The 16955-nt window shown below is 32.0% G+C and overlaps 1 protein-coding gene across 1 annotated transcript; it reads left to right on the plus strand.

The window, feature by feature from the left end:
- Positions 1–8265: 8265 nt before the first annotated feature.
- Positions 8266–14800, plus strand: Dus4 (Dihydrouridine synthase 4). Its single transcript, XM_072529693.1, has one exon. It carries the CDS (start codon positions 8339–8341, stop codon positions 9554–9556), a length of 1218 nt encoding a protein of 405 aa, XP_072385794.1. The 5' UTR covers positions 8266–8338; the 3' UTR covers positions 9557–14800.
- The last annotated feature ends 2155 nt before the right edge of the window (positions 14801–16955 follow it).

A 16955-nucleotide genomic window follows, 5' to 3' on the forward strand; every position in this document is an offset into this window, starting at 1 on the left:
ATGTGTGATAAAAGTTGTATACAATCCTTTTATACTATTTTGATAAAATTCTCAATAATTTGATTTTTATCACAAAATATCTATTTAATAATGTCTATGTCTATGTCGATCTAATCAGTAAAACGTTGATACTTAATGATCTCGTATTCTATACATTAAAGATACATTTGCTTATATCTTCTTGTCCTACTTCTATCAATCGAAGACTGGAAATTATCAAGGCCAATCTGATCTTATTTGCAGCTGATCTAAAGATCTCATTCGTGGTGCAGCTAAACCACTCTTTCAAATTTCGCAACCATTACATTCTTCTAAACCTGGATTAATTTTGCCTTTTATTTTTTTTTTTGCTTTATATTTTTCCTTGCATTATGTGGCAAATATTAAGTTTTTTTCGCTTTATAGTTAACACTAGTAATGTTGACGTCACCATGAGACGGGGAATCCAATCAATAGCCATCAACAGTCACTTTACTCATTGTTTGTGACTTCCTCCTATATAAGGCTAGGACGTAAACAAAATGATATTTTGGTGTGTTATACAATTTTCATTACAAATAAGTCACTTTTGGAGAATCGCTGAACTTTTGCGTAAAGTCGTCTTATGAAATCGATCTACATACAAAAGCCAGCGTAATTCTAGTTTGGTAATTCATTTGTCGAGTTTTGTATTATATTTTTACCGATCTCCAAATTCGCAGCCAATATTTTTTTAGAAGCAACAAACTTTTATTTTAAATTAAACTTTTAAAATAATAAACTTATTGCATGAAAGGGCCTGTCTTTTCACCTCCAGATATATATTGCCCTATCTGACTGATAGTTATCTGGAGGATAGACATTTATCCATAGAATAAAATGTGCTCATCTTTTTACTTCAAATTATGTTGCGGTTACCTATCTGTAAGATAAACGTAAAATTTATTTCGGAACACACCAATATTTAATTAATTGTCAAAGAAATCACATTAATGTTTTAATATCTCTTTTGATTATACAACATGAATTGGCAGGAATAAATTAAATTATGTAAAGAAAAATTTATTAACGGATAAAGAACAATGTATGTATATTAATGATTCTTCTGAGATTTCTAAAAATAACACCAAAATATTATATAAGGTTAGCTGAAATATCTTCAACTTCAGAAAGTTTAATAATGTCTTTATTTAGCAATTTATCTTCAAAATTGTCTTCATGTTTATCAATCGCTAGGTTATAGAATGTCTGTAGATTAGAACGATTAAATCTTTTCAACCTTACAACCACTTCAATTGGATAAAATAGTATCTAAACCCTAAATATAAAAAGTTCTGCTACATATCTGGTTTTAATATGGAATTCATTATAGAAATTATCTTCATGAATTGTTTAGATTCTTTAGTGGACTCCTTAAAAATAGCTTCACTTTATAATCAGAATATCCAAGTAACAACCAACTAAAATTTAAACTTTTTTTTAATTATCATGATTATTAAAACATTGAATGGCTAAACTAAGTAAAAAAAAAGAGGTAGAATTCCTACCTTTATAATCTTTTATTAACAACTATTTACAATATATTCTCAGAATTTAGATCACTGTCGGTTTACTAAATCTAAAACTCTTAACAAGTTTCTATCATTACAAACATTAAAATGGTCGATTCGTCTCAAATATTATATTCTCGCAAGTTTATCAACATTAAACATCAAACTCTTCGATTTTATTAAATCTTCTAGTACCGGATTAATGTCTCTCATAACAATATATAGGTTATGTTTTTGATTTCGCGATAACCTACAAGATAATAGCATACTACAATAAACACAACTAAAAGTAAGAACTAAAACAGGATACCAAATGAGAAAAAAACAACATAAAATAATCTGCTATGCAGACGACGCAATACTACTCTCTCGAAGTGAAGATGATTTACAACGTATGCTGCACCAATTTAATATAACCGCCAGAAAATTTAATATGTCAATTTCCCCAAAAAAGGCAAAATGTATGGTTATAACAGAAAATTTACTAAGATGTAAATTTGAGCTGGAAGGTCAGAAAGCTCGAAACAGAAGTGAAAGATCAAGCGAATAAAGCAAACAGAGCCGCAGGTTGCCTGAATGAAACAATATGGAGAAATAAAAATATCGGGAAAGAAATGAAAGGCAGAATTTACAAAACAGTAATCAGGCCAATAATGACATATGCGGCAGAAACACGACCTGAAAGAGAGGACAAAAGGATGTTAGAAACAGTAGAGATGAAAACACTACTAGAAGAGTAGAATGGAACGATCATATAAGCCGAATGACAACAAATAGAGTAGTAAAGACTGCAAGACACGGTTTCCCAATAGGAAGACGATCAGTAGGAAGACCACGATAACGATGGAACGACAACTTACTGGAGGCATATTGAAAAACAAACAGTCGTGTCTACATAAAAAGAAGAAGAGGAAGAAGAAGAATAGATACAATTTATCTTCCAAATTACTTCTTATTCGGTCTTTGGCAAATAAATATTTTATATTTTATCTGTCAAATAAGTTTATATATGTCAGTTGATAATTCAGATTTCTTTCCTATGTGGCGCTAGGTGTTTAAATCTAAACTAACAAAAAGCTTTAAATTATTTTGTTATTAAATATTATCTTATGCAACTAATATTTTGGGCAATTTTGCGAAAATACTAATAGTATTATTAATTATATTAATATGTAATTAATATTATTAATTAAGCGTATCGTTTCAAGAACAAAATATGATTGACTCAATAGATTAAAACGTCAGATGTTGGTAGTTGAAATTTCTTTCCTAGGTGGTGCCAAGAGTTATCCTACCAGACAAACAGTGTGTCACAAATATGTAATTAATATTATTAATTAAGCGTATCGTTTCAAGAACAAAATATGATTGACTCAATAGATTAAAACGTCAGATGTTGGTAGTTGAAATTTCTTTCCTAGGTGGTGCCAAGAGTTATCCTACCAGACAAACAGTGTGTCTTATCGTTCTAGCCTATTATATAGATAGATAATCTCTGACTCTTTTCTTATTTTATCTGTAGTATTTGACAGTAGTACGACATCTCGAAGCTGTCAATATTTTTTATGTTTTTCTGTTGTCCAGACGGCTACTCCGTATAATAGAGTATTAAATATTAAATGTATAGAGCATAGACTCTCACCATTCTTAATTATTCCCGCAGAGGAATACGAGTACTTACATCCCTATTGCAGAACAATTTTTTCATCTTGATGAAAGTAACCTTTGCAATTTTTTTTTATTTCACTGTTTTGGTCTTCAGTTTTAATTATTAAAGTTCCGAAGTACTTGTAATTTGATCCTTTCTCAATTTAAGTGCCGTTTATATTAATTTGCGTTGGCTGTGTCGTGTTCTTACTAAGGCCATATACTCGGTTCTCTGGACAATGATTTTTATGCCGTAATTACATACATACATACATAATCTTTCCTTTTCTACCGTTAAGTGTCGAGGGAGATGATTCTAGCTTTTGATGAATTTTCTGTATTCTTTTCTGTTTTTTTTCCATTTGTGTCACAATTTGCTCTATTTTGTAATATCTCTGCTAAGTCGCTGTTCCACTCTTTTATTGGCCTGCCTCTTCCGTTTTTCCCTGTTTATTTAGCTTCCGATACTCTTTTCACTTGTCTTGTATTATCCATTCGTGTTATATGACCGAACCATGCTAATTTTTTTTCCTTTATTTTATTAAGTAACGGTTTAATTTTGAGTCTGTTTCTAATTTCTTCATTTTTGAGTCTGTCTGTTTTTCTTGTCCCTATCGTTCTTCTAAGGTATTTCATCTCTGCTGCTTGTATCCTACTCTAATGTCTCCTGTTAAAAATCCAATTTTATACTCCGTATGTCAGCATTGGCCTTTATATTGTCTCATATTATCATCTTCGTTTTCCTTGGTATTTATTTGTTGTTGGAAAATTTCTCTAGTCTGTAGTGAGATCGTCCTAGATGCTTCATCTCTTATTTATTACTGTTATCAGGTATTTGTATATATTTGTTTACTTTATTTTTTATTGATCTCTCACCATTTCGATTTGGTCATTCTTTTGAGTTCTATTTTTCTTAATTGTGCTTCAGTTTTCCTTCTGTTTCGGCGAATAATACTATGTCATCTACAAATACGCATATCTCTGCATTTATCGGTTGCATTCTATTCCATCCTATGCAGTATTTTTTAAAGGCTTTCTTACATTCTTTGACTATCTCATCTATTACATAACTGCTCAGTTAACTTCAAACATCAGCGAGAAGAGCTGCTACCTGACTTGACATTGGCAAGTGCGACCTTGCCGAAACGTCGTCAAAATAATGGTTTTTTATCAAGACCAAAATTATTCACCGCTCAGTCAAACCCGGAAAACTACAGAAAGCATATATATACATATATATATATATATATATATATATATATATATATATATATATATATATATATATATATATATATATATATATATATATATATAAGACAAAGAAGGTGGCTACTTCATCTATTTATTGAAGACGTTTCGCTTCTTAATTAAGAAGCATCATCAGTTCATCTAAAAAGAACAATATGAAAAACCAAACATCTATGGAAAAGTTATTATAAGTGGGTTACCTTAAAAAGATATGTAGCAGTCAAAGATATAAAATGTGTAAAGAAGCTTATGATAATGGACATTAAATATTATGTTGTATAGGCAATTAATTGAACTGAATACAGTTTACAAATTAGCTCAAGACATGTGGCAATAGTACATGTATATAAAAATATATTACATGTATATAAATATATATAGATATATATATATATATATATATATATATATATATATATATATATATATATATATATATATATATATCTCATGAATGTGTTGCTTGTTTGATTAGAGGTAAATTTGACAAATGTAGGTTAAAGTGTGACAGTTCTTCTTCTAAAATCTAATAGATAACATAAAAACTCATTGTCTCCAAGTAAGAGATGTAGTGCATTCAATTCCTTCCCCCTTTTAAATTTAATGTTTGTTTCGTCCCCCTTTTAAGTGTTTTCTGTGTGTTTTCTGTGTGTCTTAAATTGTCCTTAATTTTTAACTTTAAATTACTTGACTTTACAATCATTTGCCATATATTTCAATAGAACTTTATCAAAGAAATTTGATAATTACAAGTTGAAAGAATTGCACACCCACACAATTTGTACATCTAATCTCATTCATTGTCTTACAACTGTCACCTGCATAAAATAAAATCTCAATAAATATCACACATTTCATAAATATATCTCTAGAATAAATATAAATAACTTTTAAATAACTCAATGGTATAGAACATTACTTTCATCAAACAAACAATCACATTACACCTATCTCTACTTAATTGGATAAAATCTGTCTCCTCAAGAACTTTCCCGTTTACTGTGTAACAATTACAATAGCAGACTTAAGTTCTCCAATCAACAATACAGGATAGTTTGAACCATGTTCTTTCAACCATCAATTAATAGAGTACCGGCATGTAAGTAATGTTTTATTTATTTGTTCATTTATTAATTTATTACAATTTAATAGACTATTTTACCAATTCGTGACATGTAATATTGGCATAATTACTGTAATTTGTATCATCTATCTTTGTTTATCTTATTAGACAACACCCTAATATGGGTTTATTATTTCAGCATTTATTTAACTTTGTATCGAGACCTGAAGATGCTTTGCATATTGTAGAAAGCGAAACCGGTCGTCTGGATAGTTAAATTAAATCGATTGTGAGTAAGTCTAATTTATTATTTCTTTTACCTTATATATATATATATATATATATATATATATATATATATATATATATATATATATATATATATATATATATATATATATAGGGCCCATGTATGCCGCTTCCAACAAAAAAAAACTCTGGAAGAATGTTTCACAACAATCCGTCTGTTGTTGAAACCAGAAATGAGTGGCTCTTTCTATTACAACTATAAAAGCTTTTTTTCAATTCAGTATTCGATTTTTTGATATTAGCTCATTTGGATTCTGACAGTACTATTTTTCAAAATTCACAGCTATGGACGTATCTAAATGAAAACACACTCAATATACCTGAGCCTTTAATTTTACCCAGTACGCATGGTATTATTGCCTCTTATGCTTTTGAAGGTAACGAAGCTTTCCGTATATCAGAATATGTACTGCAATCTTATGGAGCTAAAATGTTGTCTTCTAAAAAGAAAATTTTCAACTACGGTTTGCCTAGGGCTATGAAGTACATATAATGTACTTTTGGTATTTTGTTCAGCAAGTGGAAAGTGTTTCATAGAACTATGAATGTTTATCTTGAGGTCTCAGTTGATATTACAAGACCTTGCAGCAATACGACGGAGGACGGTTTCCTATGCGCGCTGCGGCTGGATTACGAAACGTTCCACGGTCGCAGAATTTCCGTCTCATGTGTATACCTCCCGATTAGAACTTCCAGCCATAACATCACAACAACTATTACAGGGAAACTTTCTTGACGGCCTAACGGCAACATTCCGCCCACGTATACTGGGGCTTAGAGATAACAAGCAAGTGGTCATTAAACCATCGCGGACCTGAATGATAAATCTACATGTTTTTTATTGACTATCGCCAACTCAATGCAGTAGCAAAGAATATAGTTACTCCTTGCCAAGAATACATGATACATTGGATACTTTCTTTGGATCTCATTTGCTTACAACGCTGGGCCCAAAAAGAGGATACTAGAAAGTAGAAATAGATGTAGCTGATCGAGAGAAAACCACATTTTTGATAGAATTAGGTCTTTGGTAGTTTACATTTTCTGCCTTTTAATCTATGGAAAACTACCGCTAGATTGAAGAAACTAATGGAGGCAGTTTTGAGGGCACTGGCATAGCAAGAGCATGTTTAGATTTGTTATTTTTTATGCTGTATACTATGCATTTAAAAATTTTATTAATTGCACTTGTTTCAACATGAACAACCAGGGAAGATAAATAAGACATCTTACATCCGAGAAACGTGCTTCTGCTAGGTATAACTCTAATAGAGTAATGGTTGACTTAAATTGAAGTAGCACAACACATTAGAGTTACAAATTCGCAATATCCAGAATGGTAGCTACGTTTCGCAAAACGGCCAGTAATCAGAGGACATCTGGAAGGAATGAACAAGAATAACCACGGACCGCGAAGACAGCTTTTTAGACCTCCAAGCATTCATAGTTCCAAGTTTTGTTACCAGTACTATCTTACAACAAGAGTTTTCTCGTAATTCTGCTTCTTTAAGTTTCATCTTTTATAGAAGATTGGAAATCATGGCTATGCGGACCTTGTTGACTGCCGCTCTAAATAGTTCTGCACTACTGCATTTAAACCATTCCCTCAAGTTCTTAAGCCACGATATTCTTCGTCTTTCCACATTTCGCTTTCCTTAAATTTTTGCCTTGCATGATAAGCTACAATAATGAGTATCTTTGCCCTGTCATAACGACATGGCCTAAGTACTCAAGTTTTCTTCTTTTGATAGTCAATATTATTTCAGCTTCATTTGCTATTCTTCTAATAACTTCTTCGTTTGGTATTCTTTGAGTCCATGATATTCGAGAATCTTTCTGTAATAGGTACCAAAATTCAAAGCAAACTACGCAACCTTGGCGGACTCCTCTCTGTATTTTGATATCTCGGGTGTTCTGGTTGATAACTCTTACTTTGGAAGTTTGATTCCAATATAGATTAGATATAATTTTCATATCACGACTGTCAATATTTTTGCTTTTTAATATAATCTACAAGCTTTTATATATCTACACTTTTGCTTTTTTTTTATATCTACAAGTACATGTCCTGATTCATATCCATGCATCTCTGGGCCAGCACAATCAACTCAATTCTCGTAATTACAACACCTTAATAAGTGAAAATACAATTATAAGAAATTCGAAAGATTACGATATCAACCCGCGCAGAGCTGCAACTGCCCTTTCGTTGTCGTTAACGCAGGCCATCGACTTCGTAAGCTTGATGATGTGTCTCTGAGCTTCTATTAATCCATTACAAGTCAGAGATACATCATCCACACAAAATCTTTGCAATTAAAAAAATCTTTTTTAATGTTAATATTAGGCGTAGTATACAAGATAAAAAATAATTTATATAAAATTAATTGGCCGAGTATCCTAAACTACTTAGGTACTCTGTAAGGGGAATGTTTAGGTCTTAAAATAAGAAGAAGTGAAAAATTTTTAGGTTATATTCGTTATTAATAATTTACATGTTTATGTTTTACATAATATGAATTAAATCCTATTCTATACAATGGGCAGCAAGAATGACATACATACAGACATTCTCGATTTATTTCGAGATAAAAAGTTAGTGAAAATATGCGCGCCCATGGTACGATACAGCAAATTACAGTTTAGAAACCTTGTTAAACTGTATAACTGTGATTTAACATTTACTCCTATGATTTTAGCAGATTCTTTTTGTCAGAGTGCAAAAGCCAGGCGTAATGAATTTACCACAAATTCTTTAGACACTCCTGTTGTTATACAATTTGCATCAAATACTGTGTATGATTTTGTAGGTGCAGCATATTTAGCATCACCACATTGTAACGGAGTAGATTTGAATTGTGGTTGTCCACAGAAATGGGCAAGAGAGCAGGAATTGGGCTGTGAAATGTTAAAGAATCCAGAATTAATTTATGATATGGTTCGCCAATGCAGAAATCATATTTTGAAACCTTTCACTGTAAGTGTAAAAATGCGACTGCTATATGATGAAAAACAAACTGTTAATATTTGTAAACAATTAGAAATGTGTGGTATTAGTTTTTTAACTATTCATGCTCGTACTCCTTACCAAAATGTAGGAGATATTAATAAGGACACTTTAAAGTTAATAAATGATACTTGTTCTTTACCTGTGATAGCTAATGGAGGTGTGACAACATTAGATGATTGTTATAAATTACAAGATTATACAGGATGTAAGGGTGTAATGGTTGCAAATGGTATCCTGACTAATCCTACAATCTTTGCTGGAAACTTAGAAACAACTCTAGATTGTATACAAAACTGGTTAGATATTTGTTATAATAGTACTTTGACGATGGATCAATATCTTAAGGAAAGCAACAAGCCTAGTGAAATGATTCAAGAAAAGCCATATAATTTAATATATCAGTGCTTTCATCACCATTTAGTGTTTATGTTGGAGAGGATATTGCCAAGGAAGCAGAAAAGATACTTCAATAATTTAAAGACTTTTAAAAGTGCTTTAGAATTTTTAGATGATTATTTTCATTTAAAACCTAGATTATTTGAACTTGACAAATATTTACAATACACAAATTTTAATGTAGATTATTCAGGTAGGGAATTATTATATCAAGATTTAAAGCCAGCTAATTTGGCTACAAATGAAGAATTTAGCTTATATAATTCAGAAAACACAGCTGGACAGTATTTTACATCAAAAACTAACACTGATAGTTGTGATTGGTCAGACATATTTCTTGAAAATGGTTAATGTATAATTTAACTTTGGTTTGGAATGAAATAAAACAATTGTATATTATATAACAATGGTTATAAAAAAGGAGATATATTCTGTCAGTTTGTATATAAGGTTTCTGGTAACTGATCCAGTGGCTGCTGAAAGTAAAATAATATATTGATATATCAGTACTACAATGTCCATTTTTATTTCAAGAAAATTAAGTTAAAAAATCAGATACTTTCATTGTGTATCTATTTAACTAAATGAGAGTGTCTCAAAAACCAATAGTGAGTAAAATAAATAGTATCACTTTGTATTTGCTATTGTTGAGTTAAAATATGTGTTGAGGCAGGAAAGTAAGTAAAATTTTTAGAAAAAAAGTATTCATAGTAGTTTCCAGTCAATGAATATAGTTTGAAAATAAACATATTTGTGTTCACAATGTCTTAGTTTAGTTCAATATGAATGGACACTTAACCACCCCTTCACTTGACCTATGAGGTCTATTGTGGCTCATCCCTAGGTTAAAATTGTTGCTTCAGCCCATACTTCTAGTTGTAGCACTTGTTGATAATGCTCAAATGTATTAAGCCTTATCCTATCCAACCCTGGGAAGATGGACAGAATGAGCCCTACGGTTTTATTATCAGTTTGATAGAATCTACAATTCACACTACCTGTCAGTCTGATTTTGTTTACTTATGTGCCCCTTGAAGGGACAGTGTCTTATTAGGAGACCTATGATCATCCTCAGATCGTTTCTATTCATTCATAATGTCTTAAAATTATAGCAAACGTTTTGCATTTTTAACTAAAAGCCTATTTAATAATCAAACATTTTATTTTTAAATTATTTTTATTTGTACACAAACATAATACTCTACTGTAACATGTTTTAAAAAGTAAGAGTATATTTAAAAATTATTGCATAATTAGATTATATTAAACATAATTATGTCATACATAAGAATTTGGTATGATAATGCACTAGAAAATATGCAATTTCTATTGGATTTAAAGAGTTATTAGAAATATGAATATTAAATTGTAATTTGATGTTTGGGTATCAATATATTAACTTTCCAGTAGTAACTTACACTTACTATTTTAATTGGGAATAAGTCACAATTGAAGTTTAAAATAAGTTTATTGATGTTTCAATTTCCACTTCGGAAATTGTTCTCAAAATACAAATTTTAATAAATTTATTATATTTATATTATTATAGCAAAGTTCTGAATGCTTTATCCACCCATTTTCTTGATTTGATTTGCTTTATTCTTCAGTTATTGCGATATTCGGAATCACAACTACTTGAAACACTGTAGCTAACATATAGATATCATCCTTTATATTGATGTTTTTGATGACTTCCAAAATACCTTTATATTCATTCTCTGAATGTTGCAACATTTCAGAAACAAGTTTATGTCTATATTTAACACTAGAACTACTTTGATCAGCAAGTTTATACTTTTTAAATGTTTTGTAACTTTTGGAACAAATTCTATAATACATTAATTGTTCTTTCTAAGGCAAGAGGCAAACAATCTGTTCGTGATTGCATAGAAAAGTTGTTTTGGGTAACATTTTAATGATCAGCGCTGTCTCGTCTATATTATAAATTTATTGTAAAGAGATAACCTCTGTTTTAGGCATTTCACCAAACTTGGTCTTGAAGTCTGTTGCACCAGAAGTATCATCAGATATTTTTTCTCCATTTATATGTGCGAAATGTGTCTTCTTTCATTGATCAAGTCAAACATCACTTGACACAAATTGGCATATATTATCAATCATTTGGGGAATAGCCAAAATTTTCTCTTTCAAAATTGTGCCACTGTTTATAGTTTGGTTTGTCAGGATCTCCCCTTAACGGGAATTCCCTTAAAGGGAATCACAGCCGAATCGCCTGCCTACGTCAGTGAATTTTATTGAATTACCTTTTGCATTTACTAGTAGTTTAATCTGTCAGTCGATTAAAGGATGCCCTAGACGATCAATATGCTTGATCAAACGATTGCCACGCGTTTTAATCAACCATAATGAACTCTTCAATCTTCTTATAAAAACCCACTCATCAGTAATCGACGTACAGTTTACACGTTACATTGGTTCTGTGCTTCTGTTTCGTTCTTGTAATACCACAGCGAAGGTTCAGGGATGCCATCTGTAGACGTCCCGGATACTTTTTTTCTCGATGGCCTTGAACTCGCTGTTGAGGTTTGTTCCGAGAACATTAATTTTTGCTTTCAATAGCTTCACAGTAAAATCAGTTTTCAACGCCTTCTCGATTTACTTTAACGCCCGCACTTTTTTTTATTTCTATTGAAATACTCTTTGCTCTCCACTTTCCATAATTCCGGACAATCGCGGTATAAATCAATTAATAAACTGACAAACTCTCTCTCCGAGTTTTCGGGAAACTTGGTAGTAGTGGACGCCATGGTTTCAATCGAGTGACTGACGATTCACGCAATGCTTGACGAAAATTGCTCTAGACGATCAAGCGCTCTACAACCGCTTGAGTCATTGAAACTTTCTATCAATCACTGTCAGTCATTGATTCAATCGTCAAACGGGTTTGTAAACGGTCAATCACGCTTGATTCAATCGATTGACAAGCTTTTGATCAAAATGATTCTTCCTTAAAGGGAATTATCTGAATTATATTAAATCTACACTTAACACCCTTGACGTGGACGTGTAATGACTGTAATATATTAAACAGTGGCCAAGACAGCGATTAATAGTTTCTGCTATTACAAACAATTTAACGAGAAATATCATTTATTATTTTTAATCAGTACTTGTTCAGTGGGCGGTTAATATTCATTAATTACATACCAAGTTAGGAACGTGACCTTTTTCAAAAAGCGGAAAGTATTGGCAGCAGACATTGTTTTTATATTGCTGTGGATAAAGATGAGCTATCTAGTGTAAATGTTTTTATAGACTCAAAGTGTTCAAATATGTACTTTGAGGTGAATGCACTTTGGATATAGTGAAAATATTACTTGGATTAAGTATACCTAAGGCAAGGTCCTTAATTGATCAGGAGTACTTTTTATGATAAAGAATAAATGTGCAAAATGTTCAAAGAATTTGCAAAGAAGGTCGTGTACTAAACCTGTGAATTATCATATTAGAATATCTTCTTAAACAATGTAATAGGGTATTAGCCAAACTAAATAGTACCGAAATTTAAACCGCTGTGAAATTGCACATGCAATACGTATTTATTTAATTGGACTTATATGCCATTAACCGCCGTGAAAATGGTTCTCTTAAATAATAAGAAAGTGTTTATAGTAGAGCATTATTTCCGCTCGCATGGGGCGGAATAATGGTCCCAGTTTGAAACAAGTGTGAAAAATATCGACATGTGTTTAACAAGGCGACCCCAAGTAAAACTGTAATGTTAGACAATCGTTAAGAAATTTCGTGACATTGGTAGCGTGTGTGTCAGTGCAAGGGCTTTTCCGGCCGTACCAACAATAATCAAGGACACGTTCTCGATCAGATCTTACAGTCTTCAAAACGAAGCCTTCGACATACTGCATATAAACTAAATATTAGTGAAACATCCTCACGTCGACTTTTCAAATCTCTAGGTTATTATCCTTATCGCATTCAAATTGGACAAATACTAAACGTTGCAAACAAAAGGACTTGTTAATAACAACTAATGTATCATTCAGTTGCTATCAAGTCCTCGTAGACACTTTGTCTCAGGACTAGTAACCTCCAGTGGAGTTTTACGTTGCCATGTTATCTATCCTGTTGTAACTTAAACATCCTAGTTTATAAAGTAACTTAAAGTTAATTTAATAACATTTAAAGGGTTTTTACCCATGCATTTAGTGGGTTCAAACATGTATATCCAGATAGCACTGGTGATGGAATATTAATTCAGAAAACGTTCTGTGATGTAGCCCGATAGGGTTTTTAATAATATACCTTTTGTACAGGAATTTTTAAATAATTTTTTTTGTAATAAATCAATGTTTAATTTCAGTCTTTATTTTGGCGAATTCAACTTCTTATTTACTAAATTCTGTTTTTGCTATTAAACCTTTACTTGATATGTAGATATTAATATCTTTATGAATTTTTAATTAAACTTAATATTTTAGCTTATATTTTTTTATATTCATTATATATTTTATTTGTCCTAATATCCCGTGTTCATCACAGTTTCTTTATTTAACCTTCAAGCGCCATCTGACTACATTTAATAATTGTTGTTAATATGATTAGGTATGTATTAAAATAACCTATATGAATAGTTAATTGAACTTCAACCCTTGATATTATTTATATTACTATTTTGTTAATACCTTTTAAGTAATATATTTTAAATGTTTCACTATAAAACCAGTACTTTGCAGTGTGTTATCAGTTTTCTTTTGATCTGAGTAATTTAGCTTGATTTCAATACTTCAATGTTTATCATCCTGTTGATTTAAAAATTATTTGAAAAGCTCCAATAAAGATCACAAAATATTCGTTATACAGAAACAGATTATATATTCAATAAACCGATACAATGTAGTATCGAAAAGCCCAACAGATTTCTTGAACGTTGGGACAGTCTTATCAAACAAAATTGACACACCGTGCTTTTATGTTCTAAAGGACCTATATACTAAGGTTCAAGACGCTACATCCTTACTATCCGGAGTTATACGTAAATTTGGTGACCTTTGAACCATTGACTCAAATTCGATAGGATTCTTTCTTGCATCAAGAAAAACCTATGTAGGTATGTACCAAAAGTTTGAAAACTGTAGGACATTCCTTCAAAAATTATTGCATAGAAACCGACGACGTACAACATGATTTAAATAATGAACTATTAATCCTTAATAAGCCTGTACTACAAAATGTCTTTGTTTTATCATGGTATGAGTCAGTTCTTCTATTTATAGATCTTTTAGACTAAAAAGATAATTTTATGATGGTTTATTTTTTTTCCTCTCTTGAAGTCGTCTGTTATATTTCGATCGTGCTCCTAATCTTTCATTACCTACTATACACATCATAGGAACTTCGGTAGATCTGTTTATAATAAGCTCTGCACCAGTACACAATGGATCTATTATTTGGCCCTGATACAATTAGGGTTCTTGTTCGATGTAAGGCGACATCAAACACTCCCATACCAACAAGTTCGCTGCCTGCTTCTCCTGTAAGTCCTAATTGGGTCAGAAATGAGCCCAGAGCAAAGCTCACTCATTTCAGAGTTCCCTTCTGTTCACCATCTTTTTGTTTTGTGTCTATTTTATTCCCACATGTCGGTACATGGTATGGGCAGTGCGTCCATACTGTGCCAATGGTATAATTCCCCAGAGTTCGTCAGCTCTCTGGGGCATGCAACCCATGGTATTATACATCGGAATTGGGGGGCTGAGTATACACAGCATAAATCTGACCAAGGGTGAGTCAGTTGTCTGCTTATGTGCTGATTGAGCATGGTGTAAAAGTTTATTTTGTATTTTCGTGCACCCATGTATTTATCTGTGTGTGTCTTATGTTCAATCAATAAATAATTATTATTTGGCACGCGTTGTGTCGGGGACAAAACGCTTTTATTCTATTGATTGCTTTAACAAAAGTTTGACATTGATCCTATATTTCGAGTGTCTAATACTAATATCAAACTCTAATTTTAAACACGGCAAACACACATAAAAATTTTAGTATTTAATTCACCGCCTCATACTTGCTTTGAATACTTACTTACCTGTAGACTTTCAAGATTCCAAGACGTTATAATACTGATGGTACCTTATGTTAGAACGAATTAAGTATCTGCTTTCGAAACACTTTACTTCAGGAGATGCCATTATTTCAGTATAATTTTTGTTATATTTGAGGTCTTTTCATTATTATGGCCTAAAAAATGTTTCTGACACTTGATGCCTAAATGACTTTTATATACCTAAGCATTATCAATTGCGATTTGGCCAGCACACCACCAATGCAATCAAAATGTAGAATTACCCGCACCGTCTTATATCTGATACTATTGTCCGTATCCCGCCACTAGGGCAACAGTACATTAGCTAATACAGCAGCCCTTATATGGGTTACTTGTTGAAAGAGTATACTTTGTAATTTTGTTGATTTTTAGAATACCTACTACTATTTTATTTTATTGCGCTAAATTGATTTAAATATAAATAATGTCATAATAGACTTTAAAGTTTGTTAATAGTCTCATCTCGGGGAGGTAAATAAGGGTCTAAACACATTCTGATATCCCCGGATGCTCTGTAGAGGGCTTCGGAATAAACGTCGAGAGCTCCTCTACTTAGGTCCATTTCCAGGTTATGGACTCGTAAATATTTCTGTCTTCAGTGTCTTGCCTTGAAAAATGCAAGATATTTCTTACTTGACAAATTCTTCGTCGAAATAAAAACACCAAGTTAAAGTTGAAAAATAACTCTCAGCCACATAGTATGGAAAAATGCAGGAAGCAGCGCTCCAAGAGCACTAAGCTCTCGGAGAGCCCGTGAGGGTGACTTGGCTGACCTGAAAATCGCCAATATTTATATGAGCTGTTCGAGTGATAAATAGGGATTTCCAGGTCAAGAGCCAATGGGAAAATTCGAGGCAGGGCGATGCGCATCGGAGTGCGTACTAGTACACAGACTATGGCACTCGATGACACTAGGTACTTAATATAACAATCGTGATTTATGTAAATATTACATCCACCGTGTAGGTACTGGTTACCTATTTTATTACAGTTAATATTTATTAAATGTTTACAACGTTCAACAATTAAACAGAGACCAGATCACTCTATAATTACTGCGAAGAAGGTCTGACCATAAATGATATAAAAATAAACTACTAAAGGTATGCCGACGATATCGTTGTAAATGCAGATACTCTGGAAGTTTTAGAAGAGTTGCTTGATCGAGTTGCAGCCAAAAGTTTTGATTTCGGACTTAACCTCAATGTACAAAACACTATGTAGTTGATGGTCTCAAAAACAAAAAACAAGTAGAGGCTGCCAGTTAACGAAAACTGGGATAATATTCAAGAGGTTCATGCAAAAATAAGACAGACTGGAGCATCATTTATTAAAACGAAACCAGTTCTGTATACTCACGACCTTAGCACTACGCTACTAACTCGGGTGCTTAGTTGCTTTGTATTATGACGTGGAAGCTTCGACTCTTAGAAGCTTCATGTGTAAAAAAACAGGTAGCCTTTGAGATGCTAGCGTAGGATGCTTGGAATATCATGGATCGATAAAGAGCATAAGGAAGAAATAATTCTAAGATTGGATAAGCAACATGCAGTTTTATTTTTATTACAAAAAACATAAGTTCTAATATTTAGGACATATTTTAAGAAATGACAAATACGAATTTCTAAAACTAATAATAGAAGGAAAGAGAGCTCCTGGTCGTAG

Source organism: Diabrotica undecimpunctata, chromosome 4 (genome assembly GCF_040954645.1).
Source record: "Diabrotica undecimpunctata isolate CICGRU chromosome 4, icDiaUnde3, whole genome shotgun sequence".
NCBI lineage: Eukaryota > Metazoa > Arthropoda > Insecta > Coleoptera > Chrysomelidae > Diabrotica > Diabrotica undecimpunctata.

Bases quoted from the DNA above. Each gene is read 5' to 3' on its own strand.
- Dus4 (XM_072529693.1), top strand. From the start codon at position 8,339: ATGGGCAGCAAGAATGACATACATACAGACATTCTCGATTTATTTCGA.